This window comes from Neomonachus schauinslandi, chromosome 10 (genome assembly GCF_002201575.2).
Source record: "Neomonachus schauinslandi chromosome 10, ASM220157v2, whole genome shotgun sequence".
Lineage (NCBI taxonomy): Eukaryota > Metazoa > Chordata > Mammalia > Carnivora > Phocidae > Neomonachus > Neomonachus schauinslandi.
In genome coordinates, this window is record NC_058412.1 from 50,017,116 (window position 1) to 50,043,239 (window position 26,124).

At 36.2% G+C, this 26,124-nt stretch overlaps 1 protein-coding gene across 4 annotated transcripts in view; it reads left to right on the plus strand.

The window, feature by feature from the left end:
* The window catches only part of EXOC6B (exocyst complex component 6B), a 618,113-nt gene that overhangs the window by 350,525 nt on the left and 241,464 nt on the right, over positions 1–26,124 (plus strand). For all 4 annotated transcript variants that reach the window (XM_021699245.1, XM_021699246.2, XM_044918888.1 and 1 more), the window contains one exon: positions 4,393–4,572. In XM_021699245.1, coding sequence (XP_021554920.1) covers positions 4,393–4,572 — 180 coding nt within the window. The remainder of the gene's footprint in view (positions 1–4,392; positions 4,573–26,124) is intronic.

Consider the following 26,124-nt stretch of genomic DNA (forward strand, 5'->3'; position numbering starts at 1 on the left):
TAGAACTTAAATGTTCTCACCCCCCCCCATAAAAGTGTGATGTTGGATGTGTTAATTAATTCGATGTAGGAAATCCTCTTAGTGTATACCTATATCTAATCATTGTGTTGTATATTTTAAATATCTTACAATTTTGTCAGTTGTACCCTAATAAAGCTGAAAAAAGTTCTTCCAAATATTTGAGGAAGACATTACACCATTCTTCCACAATATTTTCTAGAAAATAGAAGCAGTGGGAATACTTCCTAACTCATTGTATGAGGCCAGCATTAATGTAATACCAACCAGACATTATAGGAAAGAAATCTACAGGCTAATATCTCTCATGAACATAGATACAAAAATTCTCAACAAAATATTAGCAAACCTAATCCAGCAAAGCATTAGAAGAATTATACCCTATGACCCTGGGATTTCTTATTGGTCTGCAAGACTCATTTAACATTCAGAAATCAATGTGATGCATCACATCAGTGGGCTAAAGAAGAATTATAGTCATAACAGTGGGTGCTCTCAGCAAACCTAGAATAGAGGGAGAACTTTCTCAACTTGACAAAGAACATCTATGAAAGTCCTACAGCTAACATCATACATGATGATGAGAAACTAGACGTTTTCCTGCTAAAATCAGGAAAAGCACAGGATGTCCCTTCATACCACTCCTGTTCAATATCCAATAAGACAGAAAATACTTACAGATTGGGAAGGTAGGAGTTTGTTTATAGATGACATGATTGTGTCTAAGTAGAAAATATGAAAAATTTAACAAAAAAACTACTGGAAGTAATAAGTGCATATAGCAAGGCTCAGGATACAAGGTTAATATACAGAAGTCATTTGCTTTCTTATGATACCAGTGCAGCAAAGGAAACCATCAATTTGCAATTAAAAATACAGTGCCATTTACATTAACATCAAACAAGAGAGAAATAGGTTTAAATTTAGCAAATAAACAAGATCTACATGAGTAAATTTATAAAATTCTGATGAAATCAAAGAAAAAAGATCTAAATAAATGGAAATATGTTCCATATTCATGTATAGGAAGACTTAAAATTTTATCAAGATATAAGTTCTTCTCAAGTGGATTTATAAATTCAATGCAATTTCAATCCAAATCCCTGCAGATCATTTTGTGAATATTAGCAAACTGATTCTTAGTATGTATGGAGAGGCAAAACACCCAGAATAGCCAACACAATATTGAAGAAGAACAGTGTTGGAGGACTGGTAGTACCTGACTTCAAGACTTACTATAAAGCGACAGTAATCAAGACAATGTGCTATTGGTAATAGAGTAGATAATAGATCAAAGAAACAGAATAGGGGGCCCAGAAATAGACCACACTGATATAGTCAACTGAATGTTGTTGGGGAGTAAAGTCAATTTAATGGAGAAAGAAAAGTCTTTTTAATAAATGTTGTTTGATAAACTAGACATCCACATGCAAAAAGAAAAAATAATCTAGACAGATTATTACACTTATTAGACTTTTACTTTCATTACAGATCTTACACTTTTCACAAAAATTAATTCAAAATGGATCATAGACTTACATGTAAAACACAAAACTTGTGTTTAAAACTTATAGAATATAGCAAAAGGGAAAATCTCAGTTACGTTGGGTATGGCTATAACTTTTTGGATGCAACACCAAAAACATGATCCATCAAGGGAAATATTGCTAAGTTGGACTTTATTCAAATGAAAAATTTGTTCTCTGAAAGACCTTGTAAAGAGAATGAAAAGACGACCCATAGGTTGGGAAAAAATACTTGCAAAACATATCTAATAAAGACAAATCCAAAATATACAAAGAACTAGTAAAACTCAACAATAAGAAAACAGACAACCCAATTTAAAAACAGGCAAAAGGTCTGAACAGACACCTCACTAAGGAATGGAGAGAGAATTGTAAATTAAAACTACAATGAGATGCCACTACACAACTGTTACAATGGCTAAAATCCAACACACTGGCAACGCCAAATGCTGGAGCAGCAACAACTCTCATTCATTGCTGGTGGTAATGCCATTTTGGAAGACAGTTTATTAGTTTCTTTCAAGTCTAAACATAGATAGTCTTACCATGCAATCCACCAGTCATGCTTTTTGGTATTATCCAAATGAGTTGAAAACTTAAGCTATACAAAACCTTACACATATTTGTTTAGAGCAGATTTACTTATAATTGGCCAAACTTGGAAGCTACCAGGATGTCTTCCTATAAGTGAATGGATAAACAAACTGTGATACATTCAGACAATGGAGTATTATTCAGTGATGAAAAGGAATGGACTATCAAGTTATGAAAAGACATGGAGGAAGCTTAAATATACATTGCTAAGGAAAAGAAGTCAATCTAAAGCTACATACTGTAAGACTCCAAGTATATGACATTCTGGAAAAGGCAAAGTTATGGAGAAAGTATAAAGGTCAGTCGTTGCCAGGATTCAGGGGATGAGCAAAGGAGGAATGAATAGATAGAACTGAGTGGACTTGTAGAACAGGGAAACTATTCTGTGTGATACTATAATGGTGAATATATGACATTATACATTTGTCAGTCCCCGTAGAACTGTACCATGCTAAGACCAAACCCTAATGCAAACTATGGATTTTAGTTAATAATAAAACATCAATACTGGTTCATCAGTTGTAACAGATGTACCACGCTAATGAAGTTTTGGAATAAGGTAAACAGTGGGAGGGGAAGATGTGGGGCAGCTCTGTACTTTCTACGCAATTTTTCTTTAAGTCTAAATTTCTAAAAAATAATGTTTATTAATGAAAAGAAAACTCTTAGTAAAATGGGAATTCAAGGACAGTATTAGTTTATCATACAAGTGTGTAGATATGTAACCATAGAAATGCTCATTGAAACATTGTTCATATAAATACAGTCAGTGCCTATGATTATAGTATGTAAATACATTGCCAAATTATGCAGCCACTAAAATGATGAAAATGGAGAGGAAGGTATGTGTTAGAAATTTAGGAGCTAGAATTTACAGGACACAGTGATTGACTATGAAGGGAAGAATGGAATCCAATATTTTGGGTAGATCTCTGCCTTGGACTGAACTAGACAGGTGAAGAGTGGGGATTATGATTCATCTACTGTTGGACTCATTGTGTTTAGTTTCTGTGGTCATAAAGCCCAGGAAGTAATCAGATATATAGGTCTTTGGGGCGCCTGGGTGGCTCAGTTGGTTAAGTGTCCGACTCTTGATTTCAGTTCAAGTCATGATTTCAGGCTCCTGAGATTGAGCCCCACGTAGGGCTCTGTGCTGAGTTTGGAACCTGCTTAAGATTCTCTCTCTCCCTCCCTCTGCCGACCCCTCTCCCTCCGCTTGGGCTCTCACTCTCTAAGAAAAAGAATAAATAAATACGTAAAAAAAGATATATGGGTCTTTAACAAGAGTAGGTTTGGATAGAGATAGTGTAAGCTCTAGGAGTTGATGTAATCACCCAGTGAAATTGAGAGAATTAGAGGCCAGAAAAGTAAAAGTAAAACCAGGAGAAAACTATGTTGTGAAAGCCAAAGAACAGAGTTCTAGGAGAGAATGTTTAATAGAGACCAAGTAAGATCGGACTGAAAAATGAATATTGCATGCTGTAGCATGAAGTCATGGGTTACTGTGGACCAAATCATGTTGATGGATGGTTAGCACTGGAATCCTCCTGATTGCCCTGGTTCAAGTAGACCTGTTTGTCCTGAAAATATTTTTCTTGGAACATTAGTCCCATAGTACTTCTTACAACCTTTTATATGCTAGTGTACATCATGAATCTCTTAAACAGGGTTTCTCAAACTTATTCGATCTAGGAACTCTTGTGCTGTTGTGTTAGCATTTTTCAGATCTGGTGTTCCTTAGAACACATTTCAGGAAACATCCGCATATAACAATCTGAAGGAGCTTGATGACAGAGACACTAGAGAGGTAGAATAGTAGCTCATGGGAATATTTATAGCATGAAGCTGAAACTTTAGGATACTTATTTTAAGCAAAATGAGGAGACTAGGGGCTATAAAGAGGTTATTATTACAGGAAGGGAGGTTCTTGGAGTCCTAGAAGAGATGAACAGGATTAACACCCTGAGAGTGAGTATAGTTTTGAACAAATGTAGGAAAGTAAAAAAGGATGCAGATAGTTGAGTCAGTAAAGGTAGATTCTCTATTTGGTAAAGCAAAACAATAGCTTGTCTTGCAGACACAGGATAGAAAGGACTCTACTGTGCTTTTGAAAAAGAAAAATTGATGAAGACTGTGATATTACTTAATATTCCCAATTCTGTTACTTAGTGGATGTAAGTGTGAGATGTCTCCAAGTAGAAATTTCCGATTATACTGGAAGTCTGAATGATTTTTAAAATTCTCTATTTCATAGGATGCCAGACATGCAGCTGAAGAAGAGATTTATACCAACTTAAACCAGAAGATTGACCAGTTTCTACAGCTGGCTGACTATGACTGGATGACTGGAGATTTGGGCAACAAAGCTAGTGATTACCTAGTAGACCTCATTGCCTTTCTACGAAGCACTTTTGCTGTATTCACACACCTTCCTGTAAGTGACAATTGCTCTTACATTGCCCATCATACAGAAAAAAGTTTTCTTAAAATTTAATTTGGTGAAAGATGTTTGTTTGTGCTTTAACTAGCTGGGAAGCTCTTTAGGATATAAAAGCTCACACTATAATTATCATGCCTTGAGGAGATCTAGAGACCTCTCTCATCATTTTTCCATTGACTTTTGCATTTTGCATTTGTTTATTTTGAAAATGGTCCCTAATATTATGTCTATTTCTATTCCTCTTAACTTCACCTAAAGTAATTTGTGCAAACACATAGTGAATGCCATGGTAGAAATAGAAGACAAACTTAGGAGTTAGAATTTCAGGTATGTATCTTTTAGTCCTAGAATATCCATTTAATTTTTTTAAAGTTTAATTTATTTATTTGTCAGAGAGAGAGAGAGCACAAGCAGGGGGAGCTGCAGGCAGAGGGAGAAGCAGGCTCCCTGCTGAGCAAGGAACCCAATGCAGGGCTCATTCCCAGGACTCTGGGATCATGACCTGAGCCAAAGGCAGACGCTTAACAGACTAAGCCACCAAGGCGCCCCTCCATTTAATTTTTTTTTAACCTCAAATTCTCTGGTGAAATTCTCCATCTTTTTATCTAATTTGTCTATCTTTTCTCTATTTTCTTGACCATATTAATTAGTCATTTTAAAGTTGTTTTTTACTAGTGGTGAAGTGTCATTCACCTACATGTAGGTAGAATTATTTCTGTTTTTTTTTTCTTAGTCATCAGTCATGGGATCCTATCTCTTCCTATTATTTTTTGGTTGGTGTTAGACATTGCATTTAAAACATGTAGAGGTTCCAGGTGGTAACATCTCCCACCAGAATTGGTTTATCCCTTCCATTACTAAGTAGGTAGTATGGGCAGGTGGGTTATGGTTTGAGCCCACCAGGTGGTTCATCGTCTTAATCCCAACATGGGCTAATCTGGGTCCAGCTTGGGTTGCAGATGCAGTCTACCTTTGATTTGCCCCTGTTGCTAGGATGTGGTTCTTCAGAGCTTTTACTGAGAGCCTGGCACATCATCGTCTCTTCAGGACTAAGAGGACTATGGAACTTTCCACTTTTCAGAAAAACCTTATCTCTTCAGCCTCCTGCCTTTTTTAATTTTAGAGTTTGGCAAATGTCTTGAGAAGAAGGCTTACCCAGATCAGCAATTGCCTATAGGAAAAAAGTGGTTGGAGATTGTCAATGTCAATTAACCACTCCCTCAAAATCTTTCAGCTCCCACCTGAGATTCTCATGAATCCTCCTACTAGTGAGTCTTTTTCTATGAAACACTAAGGCTGTGGGAAATCTTACTTTGCTTTTCAAAGGTTATGGCTTAGACCCTTATTTTCCTCAGCTGGGCAGCTTTAGAATTCAGAAAATGTCTTGAGGAGAATACTGGCCCTCAGATCTCCAATTTTGGTACTTCAGCGCATGGAAGCAAAAACAATTCAGTGACTTTTTTTCACCCCAGTAGTCACTCTCTACCTGCACCTAACCCAGATTCTCAGTCTGTTCCTATGCCTACGTTGGGCAGATACCTCTAGGGATGGCTGTAAGAGCCTCAGCTCACCTCCAAAAGGTCTGCCTTCTTTGTAGCTTTATTTCCTTTAGTCCTCATTGCTTCATAGCTGTTTGGTGTCTCTCCGTTTTTCACTGCCGTTTATATTGCTTGGTGGGAGCATTGGCCTGCAGAAAACTAGGTTATTTCATCTAGCTTTACCTTGACACCAAAGCAAGACAAAAGTAGCACAAAAGAGCAAATGATGAACCAATAAATAAATTTTAGCAAGTCAATTCCTAAGTGTTTTAAGAAAATAATTTACCGCTACTATGTAGGATTCATTCTAGAGATGCAAGGATGGTTTGATATTTGAAAATCTGTTAATCTAATTTATCACATTACTAGGTGAAAGAGATGAGCATTATCTTTGTGTATTCTAAAAAGGCATTGCACAACATCCAGCCTGCCCTCCTGATTTTAAAAAAACTTACTAAAATTCAAGCAATGTAATATTTCAATAACATGATAAAGAGCATCTATGTGAAATTCAGCAACCACCATAGATTTAACAGTGGAACTCTGAAAACACTTATTTGCATTTACATCAAAAGTATGGCGAAGATACTTCTTACTAGTGCTTTAGAAGTTCTATGAAATAAATAAAGTTAAAAAAATAAATAATAAATGTTATCATTGTTTATAGATTATTACTATGTGGTTGGATAACCCCCCCAAAAATCAACGAAAAAATAATAACCAATAAGACTTTCGTTGGTTAGTTGGTCCACTTAGAAAACAAATCAGCTTCTCTTATATTAGCAATACCCTCATAAAAATATATTGGAAAAAAAATGCCCGATTCATCTTTGGATTTAAGATCTCTATAAGTATACTTAACAAGTTATATGTAGGACTAATGTGAAGAACATGTCACAAAATAATTTAAAAGAGACTTTATTATGTGCAAATACATACAGCATTTTAGGTGGGAATAGTTCATACCGTAAAGAATTTTTCCAAAATTAATCTAATTACCATGAATAACAAGTGAATTTGGTGGTGGTGGATTATTTTAACAAAATAATTCTAAAATTTATTTGCAGACAAAAAGGGATAGTATTTGCCAAAAAATATGAAAAAGTAAATTGAGTGTGGTCTTTTCCTATCAAGTGTAGAAATATTATAAACCAAAAATAATTTAATATCCTTCTCACACTGGAATAGACTGATAGATTAGAGGAAGAGAACATAAAATCTAGAAATAGTTCAAAGTACATGTAAGAATTTAGTATATGATAAAGGTGACATTAGCAATTTCTGTTGCCACTGCTATCTGCTAATTTGGATGAAAAGAAGTTTTCATATATCAAAATAAATTCTAGATCAAATGCATGTTTACATTTTAATTTATTTTTTAATTTTTTTAATCTAAATTCAGGTTAGTTAACATATAATATATTATTAGTTTTGGGGGTAGAATTTAGTGATTCATCAGTTACATATAACACCCAGTGCTCATTACATCACGTGCCCTCCTTAATGCCCATCACCCAGTTACCCCATCCCCCCACCTACATGTTTACATTTTTAAAAAGACAGAAATTACGGGAGAACCAATAAAAATGTTAGCAAATATTTCTATAATCTGAAAATAAGTCACCGTCACAAGGATGACACCAAAAAAATGAAATCATTAAAGAAATGGTTAATAATTTGGCCACATAAGATGTTTTGTAAGATACCTAACAAGAATTAATAAAGGAAATAGAATGTAAGCTTACTACAAAGTAATTAACAAGTATTCCAAAAGGTTAATATCTGTAATATATAACAATATAACCCATTGTTTCAAACTCAGTAAGAACACTGCACAACTTACTGGGAAAATTTGCAGATGTTGTATTTTAGGCATCAGAAAAGAAGAAAAATAAAAGACTAATGATAACATGAGCAAAATGTGTAACTCTGGTAATAAGACATGTATATTAATATTGTGGGATATTCTTGCCTATAAATTTGCCAAGAGTAAATAAGAAAATGATAACATTCAATATTTATGAGAAACATTTCCCCAAATAGGTATTCTGATACATTCCTGGAAGGTGTAAAAATTGGTATATTCTTCTTGATGGTCAGTTTTTCAGAATGCCTCAAAAATCTCTTAAAATTTGCTTACTTTTAACCCTGCAATCCAGTCCACTTTTAGAAATCTTAATGAAATCATCATTGGTGTATTATACAATTCACATATAAGTGTGTTCAACATAGTATTAGCTTTTGCATAGTGGAGTGGGGAATAAATTAAAAGCCAGTAACAGATGTGTTAGCTCAATAAATTATTATATATTCACATACTATGATCTCAATCATTCATTAAATTAGTGGAGATGGATATTTATCAATTTAAAATATGTTAATTATTTCTTGACTGGAAAAGCAGATTGTAAAATAGTTTTATACTATATGATCTCACTTTTATTAATATAGATACACATACATTAATCATCTGTATTATATACAGTAAAACTCTAGAGTTACATATTCCATGGTTTAACTATACTAGTCTCTGTATAGCTTTTATTTTTTCTTTTTGTTTATCTGTGTTTAAAAAAATTTTTTTTCTGTCATGAAACATTTGCTGCTTTTATAATTCTGGGGGTGGGGAAAGGTGATATTTAGAATTATTATTCTCTGTTCCAAGAGTATTTTGTCCTTGATAATTAATGTATACTTAAAAAAACCCACTTTTATTGAAGAAAGATTTTTACAAATGTGTTTCATTTTGTGGAAGGAAAATGGCCAATCGTTTTGGCCGAAATGTCTCCCCCAGCATTGTACAGTTACTTGAGTGAGTCAGATTTTGGAATTCATGGGAAATAAAATGCAATAGTTCAAATTCGAAGCCATCCTGGACAGGTGTTCCCTATATTCATCTTCCTTGTTTTTTTTTCTGTTCTTTTTTTTTTTTTAAAGTTTTATTTATTTGACAGAGACAGACACAGTGAGAGAGGGAACACAAGCAGAGGGAGAGGGAGAAGCAGGCCTCCCACCAAGCAGGGAGCCCGATGTGGGGCTCGATTTCAGGACCCTGGGACCATGAGGCAGACGCTCAGGACCCTGAGCCGAAGGCAGACGCTTAATGACTGAGCCACCCAGGCGCCCCTTTTCTGTTCTTAAAATATAAAAATGACATCCTAGTAAGCGTGAGTGTTTATACATGTCATATAATACATTGGTTCCTATATATTCAATAGCTGTCATATGTCAGCCCCATACTGACTTTAATGTCCAGGCCATTTAGAAGCAGTACTGTTAATGAGACTCTTGTTCGTCTAACACAAAGTATATGCTTTTTCCACCAGTAGAGTTGTGACCTTTCTTGCAAGTCTATACTGTAAGTGATTTGTTGAGGATTTTTCCTTTTTTTGTTTATTTTGAGCTGCCCTTGCTACCTAAATGCTGTAACCTCTCGGTATTGATCAGGTTGATCGTACTATCCAGAATCAAAGTCAGAGGTAACTCACAGCCCTAAATCTTCAATATTGCTTCCACAAATGCCATGTTTCTGTGTGGTCTAGTATAGAGATGTTCTTTCTGAAGCCACTGTTTCAAAAAGTATTTCTAGTCACCAGCCATTATATTCTCTAGAATCAAATTGGTACAGCTTCTAAAACTACCCCTTCTTCTGGTTTTTACACAGACAAAAGAGACTGCCCAGCATTTGTGTTTTGTTCCCCAACATGCTAGATATCGTCTTCATGGAAGCTCATATTAGTAAAATGAATTAGCCGAACAGAGCTGTGTCTGAAATTTGCCCTGTGTACTAACAGTGAAAGATGAGAGAGGGAGGAGCTATTTCTGAGGAAAAAAACCCAAATCATTTGTTTTTTAATTAATATGAATATTTCTTTTCATATTTTAAATTCCCTAGCAAGAGTGAGTCTCTTGTCAAAGAGAGATTGAATAATAGGAACTATATATATGGAAAGAACTGTAAAGAAAAAGCCAGATTGCCTTGTTATATTATATTTAAAATCCCCAGGTTTTCTTAGTTCTCAGGGATGTTTTGTCACCATACTAGCAACATAACCAAAGGGACGGGGCAGTGTGTAGGTGTGTGTATGTCAAAGAGAGAGAGAGAGAGTGAATAGAGAGGGAAAGAGAGTGTTTGAGTGGGAATGGATGTCCTAGATTACACTTCACTGAACACTGAATGGTCAGGGGGGAAAATTATTGAAATTTGCAACTATTTTCCCCTCGAAGTTTTGATGACCAAGGTGGCCTCCCTGTTTTCACGAGGCACCCAGAAGTGATTGTAATAGTAAGGTTTTCCACAGTTAGAATTCTAAAATGTTGCCTTGTCCTTTAAGAGATGAGGTAAGTACACAAGCATGTTTGCAGCTCCAGTTGTGTGATTTATAATTGCACGCACAGCTACCCATTTTGCATGCTCAGCATAAGAGCGTACTTTTGAGAATTTATCCTTGTTATCCTGATAATTATCTTTCAGAAATGCATGAGAGAGAGGAAATGCTCTCTCAAGTAACAGACCCAGAGGAGGGAATCCTAACTTTGTTTTCTCTGTCTGCTTTAATGTTAATTTATATGACCTGGGTCAAGATCTCTCTTAACCCATTTCGGTTTGCCTTAGTTTCTTTGTCTAAAAATACAGTGATACCTGTCCTTGGCCTTCCTTCCTGGGCAGTTACTTGATGGGCCATCTATAAGGGAAAGTCCTTTTCTATATAAAAGTTCCTGAAATTTTCCTGCCTAAAACCCTTTGAAACGACATTTCTCTTAGCATTGCATTTCATTCTGTGAACTGCTGCTGCCTCAGGACTAACCAAATGATTCTGCTATTTAGAAAGTGTCAGTGCCTCCCGTTAAGTATAAACTCTTCTCTGTGACCATCAAGACTTTCCATTAATATGACCTCCATTTTGTCCTTGTCTCTCTCAGTTTTCTGTTTGCCCAAGATATTCCTTCCAAACTGAAGTAATGCTCTTCGTCAGGCACATCCAACTGTTTTCTGCCTTCGGTGTTGTTCGTAACTTTTTGTCTACTTTAGCTCTGTGTATTGAAATATTACCCATCCTTTAAGGCTCATTTCAAATCCTGCACCTCCCGTGAAGCCTTCTCCAGTTCTCCTAACCAGACGTGACATCTTTCTTTTTTGTGGCTCTTATTATATGGCACTAACCTAATCCTGTCTTCGGTGGGATGTGTTATTGATTTGTGTGCTTATGTCCAGAAAGGGAAGCATGGTAATTTAGAAGTACCTACTGTGTTCCAAATGTTTTACATGTGTTACATGTCATCCCAACTAATGAAGACTCATGATACCTCAGTCAGATGAGTAGTATTATATTTTAGTAACGAGAACATGAACTCAGGGAAGTTATATACTTTGTAAGAGGTACAACAAATAGGTGGCAGGGTCAGGATTTAAACAGATTTATTTGACTTTAAAACTTTTCCATTGTGCCTACTAGATTGATTTCTAGCTACAAACTGTGGATAGAGACCTTCCTTGAATCGTCTCTGTCTGTGTGTATGGTGCAGTACCTTGCATGAAATGGTGTACAATAAGTTTACTTGTTTCGTATAATAAATTAAGTAAATTCCTACCTAGGGATTGAGAATCATTTTTGGATCATGTATATCATTAAGAGTAATCACTTAATTATTAAAAAGCAAAGTCACGAAGTATTATTCTGAGACAAAGACCTAAAGTTAGTTTGGGTTAAAATTCTAATTGGGTCTTTCTCATTCCATATTCCCTTAAACTTACCCAAATTAAAAAAAATCATTCTTTTTCAAGTGACAGAATTTTAATTTTAAAAATAGGTTGCCTGTTTCTACCCTCACCTAGTTCCCTTAGCTGACATCTCATGCGGAAATTCTCTCATCTAATGGTAATAATGTTTCTCTGAATCAGCCCAATCCCTGTGGTTTCTCTTGAACAAAATAGAGGGGTGCCTTGGAGATATTGTGGGTTTGGTTCCAGACCACAGCAATAAATCAAATATGACAATTAAGCAAGTCAAATGAATTTTTTTGGCTTCCCCAGTGCATGTAAGTTATGTTTACACTATACTGTAGTCTTTTAAATGTACAGTAACTTTATGTTTAAAACACCAATATACATAACTTATTTGAAAAATGTTTTATTGCTAAAAATGCTAACCATCATCTCTGAGCTTTTAATGAGTTGTAATCTTTTTGCTGGTGGAGGGTCTTGCCCCTATGAAGATGGCTGCTGGACTGATCAAGGTTATGGTTACTGAAGGTCAGGGTGGCTGTGGCAATTTTTTCCAAATAAGACAATCAAGTTTGCCACATTGATTGTCTTTTCTTTACAGGAATAATTTCTCTGTAGCATGTGATGCCGTTTGATAACATTTTACCCACAGTAAGAACCTCTTTCAAGATTGGAATCAATCCTCCCCAACCCTGCCACTGCTTTATCCACTAAGTTTATGTAATATTCTACTAAGTCATTTGTTGTCATTTCAACAGTCTTCACAGCATCTTCACCAGAAGTAGATTCCATCTCAAGAAACCACTTTCTTCATGCATCCATAAGAAATGACTCCTCATTTGTTCAGGTTTTATCATGAGATCCCAACAATTCAGTCCCATATTCAGGCTTCACTTCTAATTCTAGTTCTTTTGCTATTTCTACCACATCTTCAGTTACTTCCTCTACTGCCCTTGAACCTTCAATTTACCAAAAACCCAGTATCTCCAAGTAAAGTAAAGTGAAGTGCAATAAAATGAGGCATGCCTGTCAGGACGTTTCGGGTGTTTTCAAGGAACCGAAGGCATCAGAGCCTTCAGGATATCAGTCAGATTTTTCTTCAGAATAATTATATAGGTAGAGCCAGTGTCCAAGGAATTTTTTTCTTTTTTGATATTTTTCCCCTCTGATGCAGCAAATTATAGCTTTGAGAATAATTTCTCTGCCTACTGAGAAATCAATGTTCCCTGTTTCTGTGCTGTTAAGATTTTGGTTATTTGAGCTACATAGAGTATTTTGAAATCAACAGATTTGCTCCCTACTGGTAGGTATTGGGGTTGTGAATTTAGTTAGTGACTTACATCTTTTAAGAGTTTTATATTTCTTCAGAGACATCTTTGTGTGTCAAGCTATTAGGTAGCACTTTTCCTCCAGAAAACTATTATCCCCAACCACAGTCAGTCTATCTGGTAGTATTCAGCCAGTATTCCTTTGACTGTTTAATATTGATCTCTTGCTCTAATAATTATTAAAATAAAGATTAAGAATGTTTGATTCCAAATACTAAGAGATAAGGTAGAAAATAAGGAGATTCTAGTGCTTAAAGGACCACAAAATGCTCCAGTTCTCCATATCTAATACACTAGTTAGAATCAGAGGTACCAGTGAGAACATCTTGGATACTGCTCTGTCTGGTCATTTTAGTATCTCAGATACCTTTATCAAATGGGAAGGAGGCTACTCTGAGTCTTTTGCATTGGTACTGGGGTAGTGGAAAGCTGGGTATTCTCTGAGGACAAAACAATTATTTCAACATTGCTTATAAGATCAAATAATTAAAAACAACCTTAACTGTGTAGTAACGGGTAAATGGCTATATAATTATATACTATTGATCAAGGAACTATTATGTATTTGTTAAAACTAATTTTATGAATATTAAGTAATAATATTGCACTGCAAACTATAACAATGTTAAATGATAAAAGCAGAATGAAAATTTTACAAACATGATTGCAAGTATGTAAAAACTAAAAACATGTTAGTAGTGGGAAAAATGTTCAGTAGGAAATATACGAAATGTAAATAATTATTTGTGTTGTGGCTTCCTAATATTTTCAAAATTGCCGTTTTATAATTTTTTTGTTATTGGCATTTAAAAAATATTTAAGCATTTGCTTTATTAAGAAATGCTTAGCTCTTTGTTTGCTTCTTCCAGGTCAGACTTGCCTTTGCTCATAAATTACAACAGTGAAAGATTTCAATCTTCTTCATTTAGCTCATTTCATTCTTCAGAGCAACCCCTTTTTACAGATTGAATTTAGGCATAGATAGGCAAATTATTGGCCAAGATCATACAAGTCAATATATGGTGGAATAGAGATTTAGATTGGTTCAGCTTTCTGCTGAAGCCCATGATCTTTTTGCTATAGTAAACGAGTTGCTTTTTCCCTAAGATTTCAAAGACTAAGGGAGGAGGTTTGGAATTTGTAGGAGTTCTCTTGAACTAAGGTATCCTAGCAGAGTTCTAGGCAAGGGGGCTGAAAAAGCATGGTCAAGATTAGGCCAGAAATAATAAGTCACTACTGAGGACAACTGAGGGTGTGTGGTCATTGAAGGAAGAACATAATGCAGAGTTTCTCTTTATGCCAGTTTATTTTTGATGTGTATTTCCTAAACACTGATGTGTCTGTCATACCCTCTGCTCAGAAATTTTCAATGATTCATACTTTTTCTAGGGTAATTCTTATTCATATTACATATATTTCCCGTAATTCCTCCACATAAATCCTTGACTTCAGCCAAGTATATCTGTTCATTGTTCCCAAACATACTGCTTATTTCTGACTGTAGACTTTTGTTCATGGTTTTCTTTCTCCTTGGAAGGACTTCTCATCTCACTTTCAGATCTTTCTTTCCTTTAAAATACAATTCAAAGCCTATTTTCCCAGTGAAGTGTTTCTGGACAAGTCTCTCTCTTCCCCACAAGTCATATCCCAAGGGTTTGACTTTCTTGTAAACTCATATAGATCTTATGGTCTCCATTCTCTACTGAAAACTTAAAATATATTATCTTAAACAATTGCTTTGGGGATTTTAAAAAAATATATTCCCTTTATCATCTCTCAGGTTACAAGTTCTTTGCAGAAAAAATGTCTTAAGACTTTTTAATATGTCCTCCAGCACTAAGTAGCCAGTGAATGTCATGATGAGATTGGATGTGCCTAACAGGAACATGGCACATGGAACAGTGACTTCCAACTCAGATGACTGCTCCCCATCATAGGACATCTTTTCTATTACTACTCTTTCATGTAAATTTATTTGGCTTTACAATTCCATCTCACTGAGAATGAAGTTGGGAAAACACTGCAAAGGTATTTATTCAAGTTCACAAGGAAGAAAATACTGCTACTTGGGAATATTGCAGTTAGGTCATTCTAAATTACATTTTTACTTCTTCGACAAGATGGCAAATTTGAGCCTGCTGATTGGTGCCAAGATACTCTAGCACATTCAGTGCACATGTTGTGGGGTGAGGAGTTCACAGTTCAGTGAATAGGAATCTCGTACATGCCACTGTTCTGCAGTACTTTCATGGTGGTTTATAGCCACAGTTTTAATATGGTTTAGTAAGTGCTTGAACTTCTCCAAACAAATAACACACATTATTGGAAATCAGACACGGTGCATACTTGCCCCTGGGGACCCCTCCTACTTTGAATTAGCAACTGCAGGCTTGTTGCTTTAGCTCCCTGGCTGTAGATGAGGTCCAGACCCTGTTCAAGGAAAAACTACTTTCTTAAAACGTGATTAGAGTCAATCTCTCTCTCTCTCACACATACACACACAGAGCCAAAAAATGAATTTTCTACCTTGAAATGCTTCCCTGAATGCATTCTATTTTTAAAAAGGGTTTCTGTTTAGAATATATACTTGTTATTTGTATTTCATTTAGGATAATCTGATTGCCTTTACAGTATTTCTGAAAATAAATGATTTACTATCTTTAACTGTTCCAGGATGGAGACTTTGGTCAATACTTACAGGGATTGTCAAACTAACAAAGCAAGGAAGTTTTAAGTTCTTTGTTTGTATATGTGTGTTTTGTTCTGTTTTGGTAGATGCTATTTATTGTTTTTATTTTAAGTTTCCTTTAATCGATGTGTATCTTGATAGCTCCTTTGGAAGATAGTGTTAGGATCAAGAGGTGACAAGGACCTGAAAATGGAAAGCTGTCTGAAAAGAAGGAGAGCGCGCAAGTAGGGGGAGGGGCAGAGGGAGGGAGAGAGAGAGAAAATCTCAAGCAGGTTCCCTGCTGAGCGCTGAGTCCAGTGCAGGGCTTGATCCCACGACCCTTGAGATCATGACCTGAGCTGAAATCATAAGGGAAGCTGTCTTTCAATAGACAGATCCTAATTCTACAGTTTCAAGCAGTCTAACATAAAACCCTTTTAAAGGTAATTTTCTTCTGTGCCTATTTTTTCTTACATGTGAACCTAGCTTTGGACTAGAGCTGTATACAATTTGAGGATTTTTTTTAGAACTATGTTTTTGGTGCCATGTTGATCATATCAATATTTCTCTGTTTTAAAGCAGATATGATGACCCCTGTGGCTCGTTGTTTTAGTTAAGAGGCCCCTGGAAAAATGTATTTTTTTTTTTTAAATGGTTCATCTTTTAGAAAAGGGAATAACTTCATTTCCTGTTTGTTTTTATTTTTTATTTTTTAAATGATTTTATTTATTTGAGAGAGAGAGAGAGAGAGCACAGAGGGAGAGTGAGAGGCAGACTCCCGCTGCACAGGGAGTTTGATCCCAGGACCCTGAGATCGTCACCTGACCCAAAGGCAGACGTTTAACTGACTGAGCCACCCAGGCGCCCTGCTGTTTGTTTTTAAATTGAAGAATAACAAACATAGAAAAATAAACAAATTACATATAGTTTGAAGAATGTTCACAAAGTAGATAGTCTTATGTTTTTAGCATGCAGATCAAGAAACAGAACATTATCAGTTTCCCAGAAGACCCTTTTAGCCTTTCCCCCATCAAATCTGTACCTTTCTTCCTGAAGGTAATCATTATCCGTACTTTTATTTTTTAAATTTTTTTTGAGATTTTATTTATTTATTTGAGAGAGAGTGAGTGAGAGAGAGAGCGAGCACAAACAGGGAGAGGGAGAGGGAGTAGCAAGCTCTCCGCTGAGCAGCGAGCCCGACTAGGGGCTTGATCCCAGGACCCCAGGATCATAACCTGAGCCAAAGGCAGACGCTTAACTGACTGAGCCATCCAGGCTCCCCTGCCTGTACTTTTAATAGCATAGCTTGGTTTTGCCAATCTGTGGAATGATCAGTATATACTCTTTTGTGTCATTTCTTAGGCTCAGGATAACAATGGTGAGGTATATCCATTGCATATAGAAGTAATATAGATTAGTTAATATAATCTCAAGAGTCCTTATAAAAGGGAGGTAAGAGTGTCACAGTAAAGGAGATGTAGTGACAGAAGCAAAGGTCAGAGTGATGTAGCCAGGAGCCAAGGAATGCGAGAAGCCTCTAGAAGTTGAAAAAAGCAAGGAACAGATTTTTCCCTGCCTAGAGCCTTGAGAAGGAATGTTGTCTTAGTTTTAATAAGACCTATCTTGGACTTCTAACCCCCAGAACTATAAAATAATAAATCTGTATTGTTTTAAGCCACTAAATTTGTGGTAATTTGCTATAGGAGCAATAGGAAGCTAATATAGCTATACTCAAACTTCTTGGTCTTCAGACTCTACACTATTAAAAGTTATTGAGGGGAGCGCCTGGGTGGCTCAGTCAATTAAGCATCAGACTCTTGATTTTGACTCAGGTCATGATCTCAGGGTCATGAGATCAAGCCCTGCATCAGGCTCCACGCCCAGTGTGGATTCTTCCTCTCCTTCTCCCTCTATCCCTCCCCGCCTCCCACCTTTCTCTAAAAAAAAAAAGTAAAAGTTACTGAGGAATTCAAAGATCTTTTGTTTATGCTATTTATAGCTATCAATGTTTATCATATTTGAAATTGAGACTGAGTAATTTTGAAAATATTCATTTTAAAATAACAATAACATACTCATTATCTGTTAACCTGAATAATATATTTTTCAAGAAAACTAGCTATGTTTTCCAAAACAAAAGAAATTTAATGAGAAGAATGGTATTCTTTTATAGTTTATACAACTTTAATGTCTGGATTAATAGAAGAATGTCAGATATTTCAAATCTGCTTCTGGACCAGTCTGTTGTGATAAATTGTTTTGTTTAAAGTATATGAGAAAATCTGGCCTTGCAGATATGTTGGATAAAGGAGGCCTTTTCAGATTATTGTTAATATTCTTAGATATTACAGCAATACTTGACACATGATAGTTTTGTAAAGGTTAGTTGTGATGTAGAATCTGAAACTTTATCAATGAATTTTTCATATTCTGTTACCTTAAAGTTCATTGATCTGTTTTGTCCTTTGTAGCATCATGCATATATCGTTTCACTCAGTTATGCAGATCTTCCCAACGTTGGCACATTTTTAGTATCAAAAAGCACATCCCGCACTCAGTAATATTACCACCAGTCTCAGTTAAAAAGTCTTTTAAATATTGGGAAGCTATATCATGGTGGCAGATACTAGTTTTCCAAAATTTGAAATTTTGTTTCTAAGCTTGAATTGTGTCATTGACAACTAATACTGTCAGTTGTTTTCTTTAAAGTGGCAGGCTCATTTCAATTATTTCGAAGAAAATGCCTACCGAAAATCCAAGTCTGAATAACCATAATTTGTCTGTCAGCTATTCTTTCAAGTGAAAAGGGCGTTCGATGAACACAGGGCTAGTTGAGCTTGCAACCCGGACAATTACACAAATGTGTTTCCTTGAGACAGTTAACATAATTTGCTATGCAACATAAATGATTTATGCATACTTCCCAATTTGTCCCACAGAATATCAGAAAGACATACTGAAGAGTTGAGATTTAATAAAATTAATAATTTGTACTGCTTCATCAAGGACGTTCTTAAATGAAACTGGCGTATGTTTTATTGTGAGTGCCTGGCATTGAAGAATACAAGGATTGCTTAGTACAGTTTGGTATTGTAAGCTTCATTCATGCTAAGGTACCAGTAGTTTTGCCAGTCATTGCCTTTGCATATGTCAACACAAGTGAAATATCATCAGTGCCAATGTCAATACAGTGAAAGAAACAATATCTTAGCGTTATTATGAAAATTGTTTTGACTTTGTGGACACCTTGAGAGGGGTCTAAAGGACCCTCAGGCATCTGCAGATGACATTTTGAGAACAACTCTTTTGGTTATGAGTCCTTTATAGGATGTATGTATCATGGACATTTTCTCCTAGTTTTTGGCTTGCCTTTTCACTCTCTTATTGGTATCTTTTGATGATACATATTACCCTTTGAGAACTATAAATATGTTTTCCACTGTAATTTTCAAAATTAAACTTTTTTTCCTAAGAAATTAAAATATTGGTCATGGCAAATTGAGCGCATGACCATTTTCCTATTCTACTTCTCTGTGCCACACCTGTGATTTCCAGTCCTTCTGTTTTCTTCCAAAGCAGGATGGAGTTGTCCATTCTATAGTGTTGGTATATGTAATATCTGCTCCTTTACAAGTCTGCACTTTTTAATTATATAGCTTCAATATACTTTTGTTGATGGTTCAAACATTGCAGGTAACTTGAAGCATTCATGTTTATTGGTAGGTTGGAGAGGAAAAGGGAAAGATTACAAAAGTAAATCTCAAATATTTGTATGATTTAGATTCCTCTAGATCACAGATATTTTTCCAGTAAGAGTTATAAGCCTAGAAGAGTTTTTTATTTCGGGAAGTAAATTATTCAAGATTATCCTAAAACCATAAACCTTTATATGTAGTAAATAACAACATAGCCTACCACGTAGTAAGCATTTAATAAGTATCAGTTATAATATTTATAACATAATGTTAAATCTTGTGTGAGAGATATTGTTATTATTAAAACTTAAAAATCATTCTATAATATATACAAGAGACATTAGTTATTTCATTATTAAAGGAATAGTGTTGATTTGCTACCTCGTAGGTGGTAAAGGAAATATGAAATGTCAGTTCCCGAGGGGACATTTAATTGTGCTCTTTCTTTAGGGTTTCCCTTTCCTTTAACAGTGGCCCATGGGGATCCTTCCAGTGTTTTTTGTTTATCTCTTTACCTTACTGGTGGAACCTGGCTCCCAGGTGTAGGGCAGGGTCTGAGTCTAATGAGCATCAGTTTTATAGCATGTTGAGTTTCAGTAGTAATGTTCAACACTCCAGTCCTAGGTCAGCCCTGATGTTAGTTCATGGCCCCAGTCTACTGCAAATAATATGGCTGTGATTAGACCTAGCCTTAGTTCAGCCCTGATGTTAGTTCATGGCCCCAGTCTACTGCAAATAATATGGCTATGATTAGACCTAATCACACCTATTTTATGCTATTGAGGCAAGTTTGCTAGAACTGGCACAATTGTATTACTGATGCTAACTGCAGAAAGTCATGAGGAATGTCCAGTGACCTTTTGTCTGATTCGATGAATTCCTCTAATTATGTTATATAGCATTTCATCTGCTTTTCATAAAGAACCACTACCCAAGACTACAAAACTGTAATGTCTTTATGGATAACTTGTCTGTGATTCACCTTGATACTGTTTTGCCATGAGTTAACAGTAACCTCTCCCACTGTTTAATTCCTCTACTTTTTTTTAATCATATGGAAGTCATGTGATTAACTTTTAATGGCTCTATACACTTCACAGTATATGACCTTTGCCTTTAAGGGCCCTCTGGTAAACCTGCCAGGCTGTCTCTGATGTCTCTTTGGAGACTGAGCAGATACTTGGCTTAAGTGCTTCTAGTCCAAAAACCTGGAAGGCACCCCGAGAAGGTGATCTTGTCTAAATACCAGCGTTCAGCTTCTTTTCCCTTTTTCCTTCGGATCTCCTTGCAGTCCATTTTACCCTGTCTGCTTTAACAGGGTATGTGAATACTGCGGAACCTGGCACAATTTTCTGGGGAGCTCATTTTGTCTATTTATTATTTTTCCAGAGGATAGAGTGAGTTTGTTATTGACTCTTACCATTAATTTGGAACCTTTTATTTAGAGTAAAATGTGGATACCCAATGGCCCTCCATTTCTTCTAGAAATGGGAAAGCCAAATGCTGGAAAAAGTGGTTGCATAGAACATGGATTAGACCTGTTTTGAATGGATCTAACAAGTAGAAGTTAGAGAGAGGAAAATTAAATAAAGCATGAACTACTTAATTCATGGTCAACATTAGAATAGAGAACAGATGCTTTTAATGGAATGTTGTGAAGGTGATACATGCATAGCACAAAGTGTTAGACTAGGACTCTGAGTCTTCCAACCCTGAGATTCCCGTGCTTCTTCCTCTGTGTGCTAGAATCACATATGAGGAATAACTTGGTGAATAATTTGACATGGTGTGTGTATAATGTTTAGAGGTCATGCAGCAGAGTAACTATAAAAACATATTAAAAATTATACCAATAGTGAAGATAATTTTAAATCAAGGCCTGGATTTGGAGTGATTTTGACCTTATATTTCTTGTATTGCTCTTATTTAGTTATTAAATACTTATGTTTGATCCAACATAGTTGTAGAACTTATGGGAGGAATCTATTCTAAAAGTTTGTTATAACTCTGTCTTCCAATAACTGGGGAAAAAAAAAAATCATGCTGTAAGATAAATAAGGAAAGTGGAATTAGGAACATAAACAGCAAAGGTAAAGGATTTATTTTATTTTTTTTAAAATTTTAATTCCATTACAGTATTATATTAGTTTCAGATGTATAATATAGTGATTCAACAATTCTATGCCTCACTCAGTGCTCATCATGATAAGTGCACTCTTTAATCCCCATCACCTATTTCACCCATCCTCCCCGCCCCCCACCTACCTCTCCTCTGGTAACCATCAGTTTGTTCTCTGTAGTTAAGAGTCTGGTTTTTGGTTTGTCTCCTTTTTTCTTTGTTTATTTCTTAATTCCACATATGAGTGAAATCATATGGTATTTGTCTTTCTCTGACTTATTTCATTAAGCATTACATTCTCTAGCTCCATCCATGTTGTTGCAAATGGCAAGATTTTATTCTTTTTTATGGCTGAGTAATATTACATTGTGTATATATACCACATATTTTTTTTTATATTGTCTTTTAAAGTTTATTCTTTTTTAAAAAAAAATTTTTTTTATTCTTATGTTAATCCCCATACATTACATCATTAGTTTTAGATGAAGTGTTCCATGATTCATTGTTTGTGCATAACACCCAGTGCTCCATGCAGAATGTGCCCTCCTCAATACCCACCACCAGGCTAACCCATCCTCCCCACCTCCTCCCCTCTAGAACCCTCAGTTTGTTTTTCAGAGTCCATCGTCTCTCATGGTTCGTCTCGCCTCCGATTTCCCCCACTTCATTCTTCCCCTCCCGCTACCTTCTTCTTCTTCTTTTTTTTTTTCTTAACATATATTGCATTATTTGTTTCAGAGGTGCAGATCTGAGATTCAGCAGTCTTGCACAATTCACAGCGCTTACCAGAGCACATACCCTCCCCAGTGTCTATCACCCAGTCACCCCATCCTTCCCACCCCACCCCCCACTCCAGCAACCCTCAGTTTGTTTCCTGCAATTAAGAATTCCTCATATCAGTGAGATCATATGATACATGTCTTTCTCTGTTTGACTTATTTCACTCAACATAATACCCTCCAGTTCCATCCACGTCGTTGCAAATGGCAAGATCTCATTCCTTTTGATGGCTGCATAATATTCCATTGTATATATATATACCACATCTTCTTTATCCATTCATCTGTCGATGGACATCTTGGCTCTTTGCACAGTTTGGCTATTGTGGACATTGCTGCTATAAACATCGGGGTGCACGTACCCCTTCGGATCCCTACTTTTGTATCTTTGGGGTAAATACCCAGTAGTGCAATTGCTGGATCATATGGTAGCTCTATTTTCAACTTTTTGAGGAACCTCCATACAGTTTTCCAGAGTGGCTGCACCAGCTTGCATTCCCACCAACACTGTAGGAGGGTTCCCCTTTCTCCGCATCCCCGCCAACATCTGTCGTTTCCTGACTTGTTAATTTTAGCCATTCTGACTGGTGTTAGGTGGTATCTCATTGAGGTTTTGATTTGGATTTCCCTGATGCCGAGCGATATTGAGCACTTTTTCATGTGTCTGTTGGCCATTTGGATGTCTTCTTTGGAAAAATGTCTGTTCATGTCTTCTGCCCATTTCTTGATTGGATTCTTTGTTCTTTGGGTGTTGAGTTTGATGAGTTCTTTATAGATTTTGGATACTAGCCCTTTATCTGATATGTCATCTGCAAATATCTTCTCCCATTCTGTCAGTTGTCTTTTGGTTTTGTTGACTGTTTCCTTTGCTTTGCAAAAGCTTTTTATCTTGATGAAGTCCCAATAGTTCATTTTTGCCCTTGCTTCCCTTGCCTTTGGCGATGTTTCTAGGAAGAAGTTGCTTCGGCTGAGGTCAAAGAGGTTGCTGCCTGTGTTCTCCTTTAGGATTTGGATGGACTCCTGTCTCACATTGAGGTCTTTCAACCATTTTGAGTCTATTTTTGTGTGTGGTGTAAGGAAATGGTCCAGTTTCATTCTTCTGCATGTGGCTATCCAATTTTCCCAACACCATTTGTTGAAGAGACTGTCTTTGTTCCATTGGACATCCTTTCCTGCTTTGTCAAAGATGAGTTGACCCTAGAGTTGAGGGTCCATTTCTGGGCTCTCTATTCTGTTCCATTGATCTATGTGTCTGTTTTTGTGCCAGTACCATGCTGTCTTGATGATGACAGTTTGTAATAGAGCTGGAAGTCCGGAATTGTGATGCCACCGGCTTTGCTTTTCTTTTTCAACATTCCTCTGGCTATGCGGGGTCTTTTCTGGTTCCATACAAATTTTAGGATTATTTGTTCCATTTCTTTGAAAAAAGTGGATGGTATTTTGATAGGGATTGCATTGAATGTGTAGATTGCTCTAGGTAGCATTGACATCTTCACAATATTTGTTCTTCCAGTCCATGAGCATGGAACGTTTTTCCATTTCTTTGTGTCTTCCTCAATTTCTTTCATGAGTATTTTATAGTTTTCTGAGTAAAGATCCTTTGTCTCTTTGGTTAGATTTATTCCTAGGTATCTTATGGTTTTGGGTGCAGTTGTAAATGGGATCGACTCCTGAATTTCTCTTTCTTCTGTCTTGTTGTTGGTGTATAGGAATGCCACTGACTTCTGTGCATTGATTTTATATCCTGCCACTTTACTGAATTCCTGTATGAGTTCTAGCAGTTTTGGGGTGGAGTCTTTTGGGTTTTCCACATAAAGTATCATATCATCTGCAAAGAGTGGGAGTTTGACTTCTTCTTTGCCAATTTGGATGCCTTTGATTTCTTTTTGTTGTCTGATTGCTGTGGCTAGGACTTCCAATACTATGTTGAATAGCAGTGGTGATAGTGGACATCCCTGCCGCGTTCCTGACCTTAGGGGGAAAGCTCTCAGTTTTTCCCCATTGAGAATGATATTCGCTGTAGGTTTTTCATAGATGGCTTTTATGATATTGAGGTATGTACCCTCGATCCCTATACTCTGAAGAGTTTTGATCAAGAAAGGATGCTGTACTTTGTCAAAAGCTTTTTCTGCATCTATTGAGAGGATCATATGATTCTTGTTCTTTCTTTTGTTAATGTATTGTATCACATTGATTGATTTGCGGATGTTGAACCAACCTTGCAGCCCAGGGATAAATCCCACTTGGTCATGGTGAATAATCCTTTTAATGTACTGTTGGATCCTATTGGCTAGTATTTTGGTGAGAATTTTTGCATCCATGTTCATTAGGGATATTGGTCTGTAATTCTCCTTTTTGATGGGGTCTTTGTCTGGTTTGGGGATCAAGGTAATGCTGGCCTCATAAAATGAGTTTGGAAGTTTTCCTTCCATTTCTATTTTTTGGAACAGTTTCAGAAGAATAGGTATTAATTCTTCTTGAAATGTTTGGTAGAATTCCCCTGGGAAGCCACCTGGCCCTGGGCTTTGTTTTTTGGGAGATTTTTGATGACTGCTTCAGTTTCCTTAGTGGTTATAGGTCTGTTCAGGTTTTCTATTTCATCCTGGTTCAGTTTTGGTAGTTGATACATCTCTAGGAATGCCTCCATTTCTTCCAGGTTATCTAATTTGCTGGCATAGAGTTGCTCATAATATGTTCTTATAATTGTTTGTATTTCTTTGGTGTTGGTTGTGATCTCTCCTCTTTCATTCATGATTTTGTTGATTTGGGTCATTTCTCTTCTCTTTTTGATAAGTCTGGCCAGGGGTTTATCAATCTTGTTAATTCTTTCAAAGAACCAGCTCCTAGTTTCGTTGATCTGTTCTACTGTTCTTTTAGTTTCTATTTCATTGATTTCTGCTCTGATCTTTATTATTTCTCTTCTCCTGCTGGGTTTAGGCTTTATTTGCTGTTCTTTCTCCAGCTCCTTTAGGTGCAGGGTTAGGTTGTGTACTTGAGACCTTTCTTGTTTCTTGAGAAAGGCTTGTATTGCTATATACTTTCCTCTTAGGACTGCCTTTGCTGCATCCCAAAGATTTTGAATAGTTGTGTTTTCATTTTCATTGGTTTCCATGTATTTTTTTAATTCTTCTTTAATTTCCTGGTTGACCCATTCATTCTTCAGTAGGATGCTCTTTAGCCTCCATGTATTTGAGTTCTTTCCGACTTTCCTCTTGTGATTGAGTTCTAGTTTCAAAGCATTGTGGTCTGAAAATAGGCAGGGAGTGATCCCAATCTTTTGGTACTGCTTGAGACCTGATTTATGACCTAGGATGTGATCTATTCTGGAGAATGTTCCATGGGCACTAGAGAAGAATGTGTATTCCGTTGCTTTGGGGTGGAATGTTCTGAATATGTCTGTGAAGTCCATTTGGTCCAGTGTATCATTTAAAGTCTTTATTTCCTTGTTGATCTTTTGCTTAGACGATCTGTCCATTTCAGTGAGGGGGGTGTTAAAGTCCCCCACTATTATTGTATTGTTGTCGACGTGTTTCTTTGCTTTTGTTATTAATTGCCTTATATAATTGGCTGCTCCCATGTTAGGGGCATAGATATTTACGATTGTTAGATCTTCTTGTTGGATAGACCCTTTAAGTAGGATATAGTGTCCTTCCTCATCTCTTATTACAGTCTTTGGTTTAAAATCTAATTTGTC